Below are 14,381 nucleotides of genomic sequence, written 5' to 3'. Positions count from 1 at the left end.
ACTTTGGATATTTTGGACGCCAGTTAATTGACGATAGCAGTAGTTTAGTTGTCTATCCGCTCCAAACTTGCATTATTCTATTAGACCACATATAAACAGTATGTGGCTCGGTAAGCACATACAGCTCGGTAAGTACATTCGAACAGCTCACAACCATCCCTTCCTCCCATTATACGTTCATATATACTTGTGCACCCTCTGGCTGTCATCTCCGCTCATCTCAGATTACCAAGCCTTTAAATTCTAGAGGTTATAGACCTCACTGTTGAAAGACATACATACGTCACAACAAGCTTCAGTATTACCCTCATTAGATCTACCACCATGTTTTTTTTATCACCAGTATTTACATTGTCCAAAGGGGTCAATCCATAACTTATAGATGCTGACCATTCAATTCTTTAATTTTTCTTCAGCTTATTCCCTTATTTATCGGGGCTCACCACAGTGGAATGAACTACCAGCTATTCTAGCATATGTTTTATGCAGCGGATACCCTTCCAGCTGCAATCCATTACTGAGAACAACCAAACATTCTCACATACACACTTTTACACTACAGCCAATTTTGTTTACCCAATTCATATAGACCATTTCAATGTGGTCATGTCATTGGCCCATGAACATTTCCTGCTTGTTATCAAACTATTTCATAACTGTAACAAGAGGCAATTGAATCGTAACTTAATGTTGAAACAGCTACTATACTATTATTTATGAATATGTGGCACTTTTTGGATTTTTAGAAGCAATAGAAATTAAAAACGTGAAACAGGAAACACACGCTAGGACCATTGCTTTTGTTTACATTGCTCAAAATGGTCTATAGCGCATGTCTTTGGACTTGTGGGGGAAACCAGAGGATCCGGAGGAAACCCACACCAACACAAGAAGTACATGCAAACTCCACACACAAGTGCCCAGCTGAGACTCGAACCAGTGATCTTTTAGCTATGAGGTTACAGTGCTAATCACCGAGCCACCATGGAACAGAAAACCCCATTAGGATTCAAAAATAAATCTGTCAATAAACGCATCTTAACTTGCCAACGTTGCTCAGCTTGAAATTTCACAATGGACAAAACCAACAGATAAAAAAAAATCTGATATAATTTTCATTCACAAATAATGACAAAAGAGGCTGGAAGAAAACTGATTAAACAAAGACAGAATTGTCGTTTTTGTGTGAAGGATCTCTTTAAGATTACAATTTTGGCAGAGTTTGCTTGTTGAGCTGAATAGACATGACTGTGATTCATTGACTCATGCTGTCTGGAGTCCCAAATTCGCCTTCTCAGGAATTCCTCTCCAAATTGTTTTTAATTTCAACCTCTATTCCTCTCTGTCTTCATCTCTGCCTTCATCAGCTGTGCTCATTAGCTAGTCGAACAGCTGCTTCCCATTCGAGAATGATTCCAGAGCTCTCTCTGAATCAGTGAGCGTGATGTTGATGGGGATGTGTGGATCGTAATGGGTTGCTGTTCACAGATGAGGCTGGAAACCATCGAGGGCGTATGGTTGATGAGGAAAGATGGAAATGAAGGCTGGTCAACTGGCTGGTCCAACACTCTATCATTGCCAACTTTAAATTGCATTAAATTAGCTCAGTAATTAACTGTATCTATGTAGTGAAGCATCTCTTCTTCTCTTATATGGGCAATTCTTCAACTACGTAAAATGTTTAGCCTTGTGAAGTTGGGTAAAAAAGCTTGTTCAAAATTAACGTAACATAGTCTCATAAGTTAAAACTATTTGTTTAGTTTTAGATCTGTAAGAGGACAAACTTAGATTTATGGCATTATTATGGCAGTCAAACATATAGCCTAAGATCATTTTTGTATCTGGTTTAACCAATCTTTCCACAATATAAACAATGATTATACATTTGTCAATTAAATAAATGAGTCCCTTAGGACCAAATGCTGAATTGTACACCAGTCACACTCTAAAATGTAATATTAATTTGGTTAAGAGCTTATTAGAAAACAAATAAACTGAATTTGTAAATTAAATAGCCCATGGACTTATACATTGTGAATACACTTTTAATGTGTGATGAGAACTTTTTAAATATTTTGTAAAAATGTGTGTGGTGATGGAAATGACAGTGGTGGAAATGACATTTCAAAAGTTTACTGTGAAAAAAAATTAAAGATAGCTTCAGTGATTAGCTTTGAATTGATACTAGCCTTTCATGTATACGAAACACTCTTATTTACCTTAATATTGTTTAGCTTATAAACACATCTTTGAAGGTACAACATGTATGGAAATGAAGTAGAATAAATGTATTTCCTTATCAAACAATATCATTGCAATCTCACGGCAATTCGTAACTTTTTTTATTTAGTGGCTAATTCGTATGAATTCTCAAGATCTAATTCGAACAATTTACTACGATTTGCTCATCACCCAATGACGGTTGGGGTTAGGGGTGGGGTTGGAGGGCAACGCCTTCTTTTTAAAATCGTACATTTTTGTACGACTGAACTCTAGCCAGTAAACTGACAAAACTTTAAATATTTACGTTTCCTTGTGAGTTCAGGCTGGCAATGTTTACCTTGATTTTTCTTCATGTGTTGTTGATAATTTAAATTCCCTCCATCTTCAACATGGTTTCAGATGTCACTATTCATTTTCATAGAAACCAACTAAACAATCTTTCACACAACCTTTTTAAAGTGACATTACAGTGTTGTGATGGAAATGAAACTGATACTGTGCGACAGCTATATTTTGTATAAAATATAATATTGATAAGTCTCACATTAATAACTATAAAATATTTAAATTATTTTACTAGTGCTTCATTAAGATAAATTAATAGATGCCAGATTAAAATGTTATTTTCATTGTTGAAGTTTAAAAAAATTGGGTGTGTGACAAGGTGAAAACAGTGATTTTGACACATAAAGGAGGTTGAATAATATGAAAAATATATAATAGAAAGGTAGTAATTTTTTTTTAAGTAGGTTTTATTTTTAGTTTGACAAAGAGAGAGGAATTTGAACAAAATTAAATATATTTTTGAATATATAATCAAAGACCCATATATACAGTGCTGAACATATATGAGTACACCCCTCACAAATCTCATATACATTAGATTTGTAAGTACTGAAGCCAAATATGGAACTAATTTAACAAAATACCTTTTGATAACGGTATAAAATTAGTACACCGAATGTACAGTTGAAGTCAGAATTATTAGCCCTCATTTTTTTTTTCTTTTTTAAATATTTCCGAAATTGTTAAACAGAGCAAGAAATTTTCACAGTATGTCTGATAATATTTTTTTTTATTCTGTAGAAAGTATTATTAGTCTCATTTTCATTTAGCTAGAATAAAAGCCGTTTTTAATTGTTAAATTAATTATTAGCCCCTTTAAGCAATTTTTTTTTTTGAAAGTCACAGAACAAAACATTATTATCCAAAAACTTGCCTAACTTGTCTTTAAATGTCACTTTAAACTTTATTGAAGTGTCTTGAAAAATATCTAGTAATTTATTATTTACTGTCATCATGGCAAAGAGAAGTAAATTAGTTATTAAAAATGAGTTATTAAAACTATTATGTTTAGAAATGTGTTGAAAAAAGTCTTCTCTCCGTTAAACAGAAATTGGGGAAAAAATAAACAGAGGGGCAAATATTTCAGGAGGGGCTAATAATTCTGACTTCATCTGTATGTGTTAGGGAAAAACATTAAATAAAAAATAAATAATATTCAAATTTAAATATTTATAAATGTATAAAATAATAAAAATTTCAAATAAAAATGTATACATTTTAGTTAATATCATTCTTTCTTTTGTATGACAATATTTTCAATGTATATCTTTCTATTAATATACCTGTTTAATAAATGTGTACTCATTTATGTTGAGCACTCTCTCAATGCATAATCATTTTTCTGCTTTATACTACTGGGGAGATTCTAGTGTGATTGCATTGTGTATTCCCAGTTTCACATGCTAGGCTTTGCTAGTCTTCGTCTTGATTTCTTCTGAACAGAAATCCAAAAATTCTAATTTAACCTATGCTGATCTAATATAGTCTTTTTTTAGGATTCCATTTCCCTTTTCCATCTCTTTCTTTATTTATCTTTCACTTCACACCCGGTCAGAATATGGTCAGTCAAGCATAGTTTAATGGTACTTTTACGTAATCTCTCTCAGGATCTCCTCCAGCTAACATGTGAAAGGAATAGCTCTATTATAAAAGTGAAAATCTATCATCATTTACTAACCCTTGCTTCCCTTTAAACCCACTTGACTTTATGTCTTATGAGAAACACTAAATTAAATTTTTAGCCAAATGTCTGAGTAGCTCTATAGGCAATTTAACCCAAAACAATATCATGATCAAGTTATGATAAAAATCAGGTGATTGTTTTCACAATAATGATCGTGAAATATTTAATAATAAGTTTTGATAAGTTTTAAAGCAGATTTAAGTTGAAGACAAAGTTGAAGAATCCAGAACGAGACAAGCTAATCAACTAGAGAAACTTTCCTTGATAAAATAACTTAACAGGAAAGAACTTATTTCACATTCTGGGTTATGTAAAACATTGTTCCCTGGCATTAACCGGGTGCCCACGGGTCCTTAAAAAGTCTTAAAATGTCTTAAATAAAATGTCTTATAAATCAAAATGGCTGAAAAAGTCTTAAGCAGCCTTGAAATCAAATGTGATATGTCTTAAATATATTTTTTTTCATATTACTAGATTTATTTTCTCAGTCTGATGGACCCAATGATAGTGTGCAGGGTTCAGGCCCGTGCAGAGACTGTCCAAAGGGCATGTGCAGGATAAATTTTTTGAAGAGCGGGGGTTGGGGGAGGGGGGTGGGGTGATGTTGTTGTTGCGCGCGTACTGAAGAGCCGCGTTGTCGCGCGCGTACTGAAGAGCGGTGTTGTCGCGCGTTCTGATCAGCGGTGTTGTCGCGCACCTACTGAAGGGTGGTAGGGGGAGGGGGGGTCTCGCGGGGGCACTTTTGATCATTTTGGAAGGGCATTTTCTATCCAAGTCTAAAAAGGGCATGTGCACTGCACAGGTTGAGCCCTATGTGTGCACGTGCCTGGCAGGGTTATTAGTCTTGGTGTACAAGCTTGGAAATTTAAACTAGCGCACAGTTGGCGTAACTTTGTTTAGTTGCAGCAGTTTTGTTGCGTGCAGAAACACAGTGTTGAGAAGCCTTTACGATTAAGGAAACATGACGAATTAAAGAGAGGTTAATGATTAAACGGGTAAACCGATTTCATCCCTAGTTGTTCGCACTCCACTGAAGACATCCATTAGCCTACATATTTAATTATTTTGTTAAGTGCAACAATTTGTAAATTTCTAAATTCAGTTCTAACTTCCAGCAAAACTAACAATAATAGTGAAGTTTAATAAAAAAACTGAGTTATATCTACACGTCCTATTCTCATGCCCCATATGGTTCAAAACCCGACAGGTAGACAAATCTGAGTTTGTTTTTATTAAAACAAATATAGATATGCATATATTAAATAATACTGCCAATAATAATAACATTATACAAAAGCAAGTTGTCATGAATAAACTTAAAAAAGCCCCCCAACATGAAGAAGGCATGGAGGCAGTGGTTTTATATTTATGTAGAAAATAATAATTTTTATAACATTTTAATCCTTATTTTTTATATGTAAAGATATTTGTGTTTTGCTGTACATCCTGTGTGCATTAAGCAATGCGTAAGCGTTTAAGGCACAAAACTACTGTGCTCTGCTCTAGACTTCAGACCTGCTTTCAGCTGGTCAATTGCGCTAATTTAGTTCCTCAAAGTGAAGTTTCTTAAACTAATTTCGAGAGGAGCACGTGACTATATCAGATCAGCCTCAGTTCGGGCGACACGGTGGCTCGGTGGCTAGCACTGTTGCCCCAATTTGCATGTTTGCATGTTCTCCCCGTGTTCGCGTGGGTTTTCCCCGGGTGCTCCGGTTTCCTCCCACACTCAAAACCATGCAACCAAAGATAAAGTCACAAGCACTTACTACAAACCAGCTCAGTTAGCGATCTATTTTGGGAAGCTATCGAGAACTATGTGATCTCATATCCCTCCTAATGCTTACTGACCAGGTGGGAGCCTTGGGCTCATCTATCACCAAGCTTAGGGTTCTCTCCCATGACAGCATGCCAAACTTGCTTAAATAGTCAAGCGTTATCTAAGGCCCCGTTTACACTAATGCGTTTTAGTTTGAAAACGCATAAGTTTTGCTACGGTTACGCCATCCGTCCACACTACGCCTTAGTTCTCGAGCGCCGAAATCGGAGCTTTTCAAAAACGCTGAAGAGGCCGTTTTCATTCCAAACGCTGCTGCTGTTCCGCCTCAGTGTGGATGATGGAAAAAGGAGACATCTGAAAACGGAGGCGGGGCTGCAGACATTCGCCTCTCTGATTGGGGCTTTTCCTCAATATTAAGTAGCCTAACACACAGTTCAGTCCTGCATCCTCTCCTTGTAAGTTCAGACTTCGCAAGTTTGATCAAGGCTGCAGTCTCTTCTTCTCAGTTTGATATGGAAAACATACCGAGGACATGGGTAAATCTTCAAAGGGAACAGTGTACTTTATAAATTCATTCACATTACCCTGGCTACGTTGTTTCACTTTCTCAACAATAAAAAGTAAACATGATATAAGGAACTGCCTATTTTCATTTTAATATTAACAATTAAAGAGAAAGCAGAAATGTTGAGGCACCGTGCTGCATATATGAGCGTCATCTTCACTGTGTGGATATTTATACCAAACCGGAGCCGATAACAACTGCCTCCTTTCAATTTCAGTGAAAATACGAAACACAGCCTCTCTTTTGCTGAATATCAGTTTTAATTATCGATAATGGCCATTATAAAAGTATAACATACAATAAGTTTATGCATTATAGGAAATAAAGGCAAGCGATCAATCAATATACAGAATGTACGTGCTTACATTAATCATTAACTTATCTTTGCGCTCAGCCAAAACACGTTACCTGAAAACAAGTAATAGATTCCAATGACCAAAGTCAGGGAATATGTCATTAGATAAAGACAACAAGATGAATGAAATATACCGTTTAATAAATATAGTGAGATTAGATCCAGCGGGAGATGCTTGATGAGAAGTCCGACTAGCAGAGCTCTCATCTGGGTAGATGGGGTGCAGCGCTTGCCAAAGAGTGTGTGTGTGGTCACGTGATGTGCGTTTTCAGTGTTTTGGTGTGGACGGAGAGCTGTTTAGAAACGCTGGGTCAAACGCGAGTGAGGACGCGGATCGTTTTCATTCTAAAACAGGGCCTAAGTGTGAACTCTTGAAATAGCAATGCGTCAACAATGCACCTTAACACACCTTTCTAGGAGCAAATACTGTAGATCTGCTATTTAAACAATGTGGCACGAAATGTGAAAATTAGCGTTGCGTTGGGCTGAAAAAAGCGAAAAATCGAGCCAAACACGTCTTTAAGTTAAGTATTTTAAGTATATATATTTTTTTTGTCTTCAAAGAGATTTGAGTAATTTGTGAAATAATGAATGTCAGAAAAGTGCATGAAATAATTCTGATCATAGGAAAAGATGAATGCTGAAGTGCATCGCCCCCCCCCCATCTCTCTTTGCTTATTTTTTTCATCTAAAATTATTGTTTGAAACAGACTAAAGAGAAAGAGAAAGAGAGAGAGAGAGAGAGAGAGAGAGAGAGAAAGAGAGAGAGAGAGATGGAACTAGAACATGAAAATGGGAGGTGACCTTAACATGTCCATGTTTAGATTTAATCTTCAGTTTAATGCCCACTTAATTGGAAGTCTATTCACATATCTGTAATACATGTATAACAGTAAATCGGGTGGGCTTAATAGAGTCTTTTGTATTCCAAGGATGAAAGAAATAGATGACGAAGATTTCAATAGATATTCTGCCATCATGTACTCACATATAAAATAGAATTTTAATTTCTGTGCGAATCTCTGGCTTTTAGTACAGCCGTGTGCACTGAGTGTTCCATTTCCTGATTTAGGAGGCACTTATACTTTTTTCCCTACTTGTTCTTTGCCTGGTCTTAGTCTAATGAGTATGATTAGAGATGGGGAAAAAAAACAAAAAGACATCCTAACGGCTCAGCAGAATGAATCCAATTTCACAGCAGTATTTAGGACGCGTCCTCTTTTAGGCAGCTGTTTGCTTGTTGTACTTTAACAAACTTTTGCTAATGGCCAACAGTGTTATGTAATGTTTGAGATTCGTGTTTAATGACTGCGTAATATGTACAAAACATCACTCTGGCTTGGATTTGCTCATGAAAAACATGCGTCATTTGGCTTATTCTGATAGTAACAGACAAATGTCACCTTCTCCATAAGTTGCCGGAGCTGTCTGCTGCGTGGGTCTCGATTACACATGTTCTGTGCTGGAGCAACAACGGTGCAGATACATTTCCCATCTGCATCCTGTGCCGAGCTGTAGATCTGCCAGCCCTCCTCCGGGCTTGGATACAGGGCCTGCGTGGAGAAAGAGAGGAAGAGATGAGGAAAAAAAAGGAGATGGATGGAGAGACAGGACAAAATGCATGAGCAAAATAGAATGTGGCATCTGTGAGAGGAGGAGGTTTTGATCAGCTTAGACACTTGGAGGAAATAGAGCACCTTGGATCGATAATGTTGCTTTTTCATAGCGGGTGGAGTCAGGAGATGGATGTCTTAAAACAATGGCTCAAAAGCTCACACACAAGCACACACACACGATTCATCTTAGAAGGGGGCTTGCCATTGATTTTTATTGTTTTTTACACTGACATGACATTTTAAAGGAAAGCTCACAGAAACCTTTCTGCATATTAACATTTCGGTTGATGGAATATTAATAAGCTTAATGCTCAACTTTGTGGAATAATGTTGATTGCCAAAATAACATTGTTCATTTTAAAAAAGACACACGTAAATATTAGGTACTATGTTTAATGGGGACTTCTAATGTATTGATTTCGACCCTACACCTTACAGATAACATTCTGCATTTTAACATTTTAAAATACTTAATTTTGTGTGATTTAAGCAGAGATTTGGTCCCCACAATGTGATGAATATCAGAACCACACACACACACAAACATAGTGTACATATAGGACTAGATTTTTGTCCAAGTATGTGGTTAATCAAGCTTTAAATATGAATAATAATTTGATAATGTGCTTGGACGATTGCTGGAATGTTCCAGCACATCAATGGCCATTCGATACTTGCATATCTTACCAAGAAAATTCTTACCACGAACACTTATTCTGGAATCCACTGCTGGCCGTGTTGTATGAAATAAGCTTAACATCACATCTTCAAGTCTTAACTTTTAATAAAAGCTTTTTTTCATTAATGGAATATGAAGAAGTGCAATCCTCAACTTCATGGCATAATGTTGATTGCCAAAATAACATTGTTCATTTTAAAAGACACACATAAATATCGGGTTCCATGTTTTATGGGGACTTCCAATGCACGTAATGATTTTGATACTGCGCAGACTATATTCACCATCTTACTTTAATCCTACAGCTCACAGAGAGCATTCTGCAGTTTAACATTTTGAAAAAATTTAATTCTGTATAACTTAACCATAGATTTGGTCCCCACAATGTGATGAATATCAGAACCACACACACACAAACATAGTGTACATATAGGACTAAACTCAGTATAATTTGCCAAATGCAGCTATAATTGTCACATTCAGATGTATATTTAATTGATTTTTGGTCAAGATTGTAGTTAATCAGACTTTAAATATGAATACCAATTTGACAATGTGCTTGGACGATTGCAGAAATGTTCCAGCACATCATATCTTACCAAGAAAATTCTTAAAGTAAAATAATACAAATACTGTATATCTCTATCCTCATTTGACTGCTATAATAACAGTAATAGACTTAGATTTATGAGAAACCTAAAAAAAAAAAAAACACATATGCTCATAAAAGTGGACACTACAGATGCAAAAACAAACCGCAATGCAATATAATTATTACAGCTGTAATATTAAATTGGTCAAAGATAGCAAACACAATATGTCTGACAGTTAATTAACCATCCAGAATCGTGTTCTGTAGACTAAACACACTGAGCAGTTTAGAGAATTCCCTCATATATTTAATTGTGTCTATCCTTTCTAAAGCCTTGATTGTTAAACTATATGATTGTCTGCGTATTATAAGTTATAAGTTTGCTAAATAATGATTAATTTAAAGATAAGACATGATGCAAGCATGATTATGCAAACAATTGGCTTGAAAGAATTGCTAATATTTATGTTAAATATGTTAAAGTGTACGTAGATGTATCATTAGCTTGGCTACTCCTAGAGACATTTACAAGATTTTTGATCAAGTATGTGGTTGATCAGGCTTTAAATATGAATACTAATTTGACAATGTGCTTGAACAATTGCAGAAATGTTCCAGCACATCAGTGGCCATACTTGCATTTCTTACCAAGAATATTCTTAACACGGACACTTATTCTGGAATCTACCACTGGCTGTGTTGTACGAAATAAGCTCAATATCACAATCACATCTCACACTGACATCCCATCACAAAGTTTTTTCTATTAATGAAATATTATTAAGTGTAATTCTCAACTTTATGACAGAATGTTGATTGCCAAAATAGCATTGTTCATCAAAAATAAGATGTATCCAGGATTGTCATGTTCTGTAGGCTAATCACACTGAACAGTTTAGAGCAGTGGTTCTCAAACTTTTTCCATCAAGTGCCACCTCAGAAAAAAATTGTCTCTTCAAGTACCACCAAAATGAGCAGTATTGGAATACAGTAGCGTAGTAAGCCCAGTAAAGCAGCTAAAACTCTGCACAGTTAAAAAAAAAAAAAAAAACATGGCAGATTACCTTAAAAATATAGGCTATATGTCATATATGGCATATTATTTACATCATTTTTGGTAAATTTTGAAATGTGTGTAGCATGTACATGACATATTTCATTCTTCCTTCCTTCCCACTAGAAGGAAGCCTGCGTACCACTAGTGGTACATATACCACAGTTTGAGAAGTACTGGTTTAGAGAATTTACTCACATATATAAATGTGTCTATCACTCCTAAAGCGTTGATTATTAAACTATACAATTGTTTGCATATATATTGAAAGTTTGCTAAATACATGTAATGATTTTTGGCCAAGAATGTAGTTGATCAGGCTTTATATATGAATACCAGCTCGACAATGTGCTTGGACGATTGCATACATTTTTTAGCGCTTCATTTGATACTTGCATGTCTTACCAAGAAAATTCTTGCCCCGAATACTTATTCTGGAATCCACCGCTGGCCGTGTTGTATGAATAAGCTCAATATCACACTCACATCCATGCAATATAACTTGCCGTGCGCCCTCATGCCTGCGGTCGAATCACTGCTGTGTTGATATAGAGCTGTACCGCATGGATACTGTATAAGTGTGATATTGCTCATATATTGTAAATTATTTGCAATAACAGGATATGGGGTCAGCTTTGAGATGATTTTATAAAGGCGTTGTATGCATTTGCTCTATATGTTTTAAGTTGTAAAGTATATGTTTCTTCAGCCATGTCTATGGTGTTGATTAGGCAGCAATGTTGTAAAATTAGTTAGAAACATTAAGAAGCAGTTTTTTTACATGACATTTGTATGTAAAAAAAAAAAAAAAAAGCTTGCAAATTATTTCTATCAATCTTTGTTTTAAAGATTAGATTTAGATTTTCCTACATTGCTTCCTAATGGTTTCTATCCTCTAAACTTTGTTGCCTAGCCAACACAACACCATAAACCTGGCTTTAAAAATAGATTATTATATTAACTGTGAGTATTTCATTGTGTACTGATTGACCACCTTTACTTTCATTTTAAGTGCCTCATTGTAGTGCAGATTTTCAAGTAGAGAACAAGTGGAAATTAATTGTTGCCGTAATTAAAATCATGAAGAAAAAAGGCTTTCGATTCAGCTCAACCTGGCACTATTTGTTTTGTTTATGATGCTGTCGATTTTAGGCTTTACTATCCTTAAAGACTAAAAGTAGAATAAAGCCAGAGTGGAAGAGAGCTATCGACGATGACATTAAGGACGAACAGCATTTACAAGAAAGGGAGTGGCAATAAAATGTCTCCTTCTCTAACCTTCCCATTTTCATTCATTCTTCCTCTCCTCGCTGATTTTCGCACTCTTTCTCTCTCCGCACACTTCCCCGATCAGATTAAATGAGCGAGTGGACAGAGAGACTATGTGATTGGAGAGTAAAGCAGCAGCCGCCCCATGAGCTCCCTGTCACATCCTGTCACTCCTGCCAATCCCTGCCATCCTCTGCTCTTTCTGTCGCTTTCACTGTTCCACTCCCTCTGCATCACTCCTTTTCTTCCACGCTCTGTCCTCTTCTCACCTTCCTATCATTCTCATCTGTTCATTTTTTAGCTCAGTGCATCCATGTCTCTCGTTTTCTCTCGCTCGCGCACTTAATTTAATTCAGATTACAGCAATTCAACTCAATAATGCTTTATTAGTCTGCCAGGCAAATGTAATTCTACAAAATCAAAAGAAATTGATTTTTTAAATTTGAGTGCAGAGGCAAGAAAATAATCAGGTTCTACTTATACAAATAATCATTATGAGTGCTATTTGTGCAATCAAACTTAATTGTACTGTATATATTTGTTTTTTCTTACAAATCACATTGTTTCAAAGAAGCTTTACGTAAAGTTGTATTGTTGTGATAATAATGTCCTATAGGTTCTTAAGCAAAGAGCAATTTGTATGGCAATATGCATTACATGATAATAGGAGCAATCTTGCAGAATTAGATAAAGCTATATTGTATTTATTGTGTAGAATAGTTCAAATATATTAGTGATGTAACAGATCACAAATCTCACAGGTTGAATTACATTTTGTTTTTTGGGTCACGGATCAGCCATTTTTTGGATCAGCGAAAAAGGGAGGCAAATATGATTTGCTTTACATTTATACAAAACAATAAATAAATAAATAAAATACCGAAGAAAAACAAACACTGGTCTTAACAAACAGAACATGTAATTTTAATTAAATAAAAATAAAGAAAGAACCAACTAAAAAAGGAAAACATTCAATATGAAAAATTATCTTGGCTGCTGTTGCTGATAATGTTAAATATAGAGATCTAACATCTTGTACAACATATATTGTTTTTAATTAATGATTCAACAATTAACAAAATCAAACTTCATGTTTTATTAAAGGAGGATCATTTTTGAAAACCTATTCAGTGACATAAATTTGATGGTTGTTTTTCGCCATCTATTGGCTAAACAATGTAATTGCTATAACATTCACCAGCGTCAAGTTCCATTAAACAGTGATTTTAATCTTTACCATAAACATAAGTGGTTATATCTGAATTACAAACTGTTCTTCCAGTACTTCTGTGTTACTTAATTGTTTGTAACAATTGAAATAGTGTAAAAACTGAATCTCTCTCGATCAAACGCAGATTTTAATGCAGTGATTTGAAGGATTAATAAACATATGCAAATCACTATCTGTCACGGTTGATGATGCATGCGCTCTTTCTGTCATATTGTCACGTGGGATTGTGTTGCATTCTGTCATGTACTGCTGTTGTGTTGTGATCACGTGACTCACTAACTATGATCAGCTGGTCTGTCTTCAGCCCAGCTGTTGGCACTTAGCTTCTTCTATTTAAGAAGTGTCATTTACATGCTTGATTGTCAGTTCGTAACTCTTGTTTATGGCTTCTCTGTGTCTTTTCAGGAACCTCGTTTATCTGGTCCACTCTTAGACTCTCGGTTACCCCAATTCAGCTACTGCCCTTCCTCCCGACGCTGGAGATGTTTGCATTGTTGCTCGCTGAACATTCCTGACTTAATTTCATTAAATTTTACTTGCAATTGAATCCATCTATCTAGCATGTTTCCCTGAACTTGACACCAGGGACGGACTGGGACAAAAATTTAGCCCTGGCACTGTTGCCACATCAGCCCACATTACCACACCGACACAGCCCCACCCACGGACACGCACATTCACTATTTATTTTGATGTAAAGATGGTGAAATAAAATGACATTTTTGCCAGATTTTGATTATGTCTGGGTAACCTTGGATTGGGTCGGCCCATCTTGAAACCAGGCGGCAGTTGCTGATTGCGCCAAATACTTAACATTTATTATTATTATTTTTATTATCATCATCATAATATCACATCTAGCAAGAGATAAAAGCTGTCTGCACTTAAAAACAATACATATTAAAAAAAAAAAACTGACCTGCCCACATTTAAAAATTGGTCCGGCCCTTCTGGCATTTGCCAGAATTGCCAGATGGCCAGTCCGCCCCTG

The 14,381-nt window shown here is 35.7% G+C and overlaps 1 protein-coding gene across 3 annotated transcripts in view; it reads right to left on the bottom strand.

The window, feature by feature from the left end:
- The window catches only part of olfm2a (olfactomedin 2a), a 225,467-nt gene that overhangs the window by 21,613 nt on the left and 189,473 nt on the right, over window positions 1-14,381 (bottom strand). For all 3 annotated transcript variants that reach the window (NM_212717.1, XM_009299770.5, XM_005163746.6), the window contains 1 exon segment: window positions 8,353-8,502. In NM_212717.1, coding sequence (NP_997882.1) covers window positions 8,353-8,502 — 150 coding nt within the window.

The sequence above is a fragment of the Danio rerio genome, chromosome 3, assembly GCF_049306965.1.
Source record: "Danio rerio strain Tuebingen ecotype United States chromosome 3, GRCz12tu, whole genome shotgun sequence".
Classification (NCBI taxonomy): Eukaryota; Metazoa; Chordata; class Actinopteri; order Cypriniformes; family Danionidae; genus Danio; species Danio rerio.
This window is presented reverse-complemented; position numbering and strand designations above follow the sequence as displayed.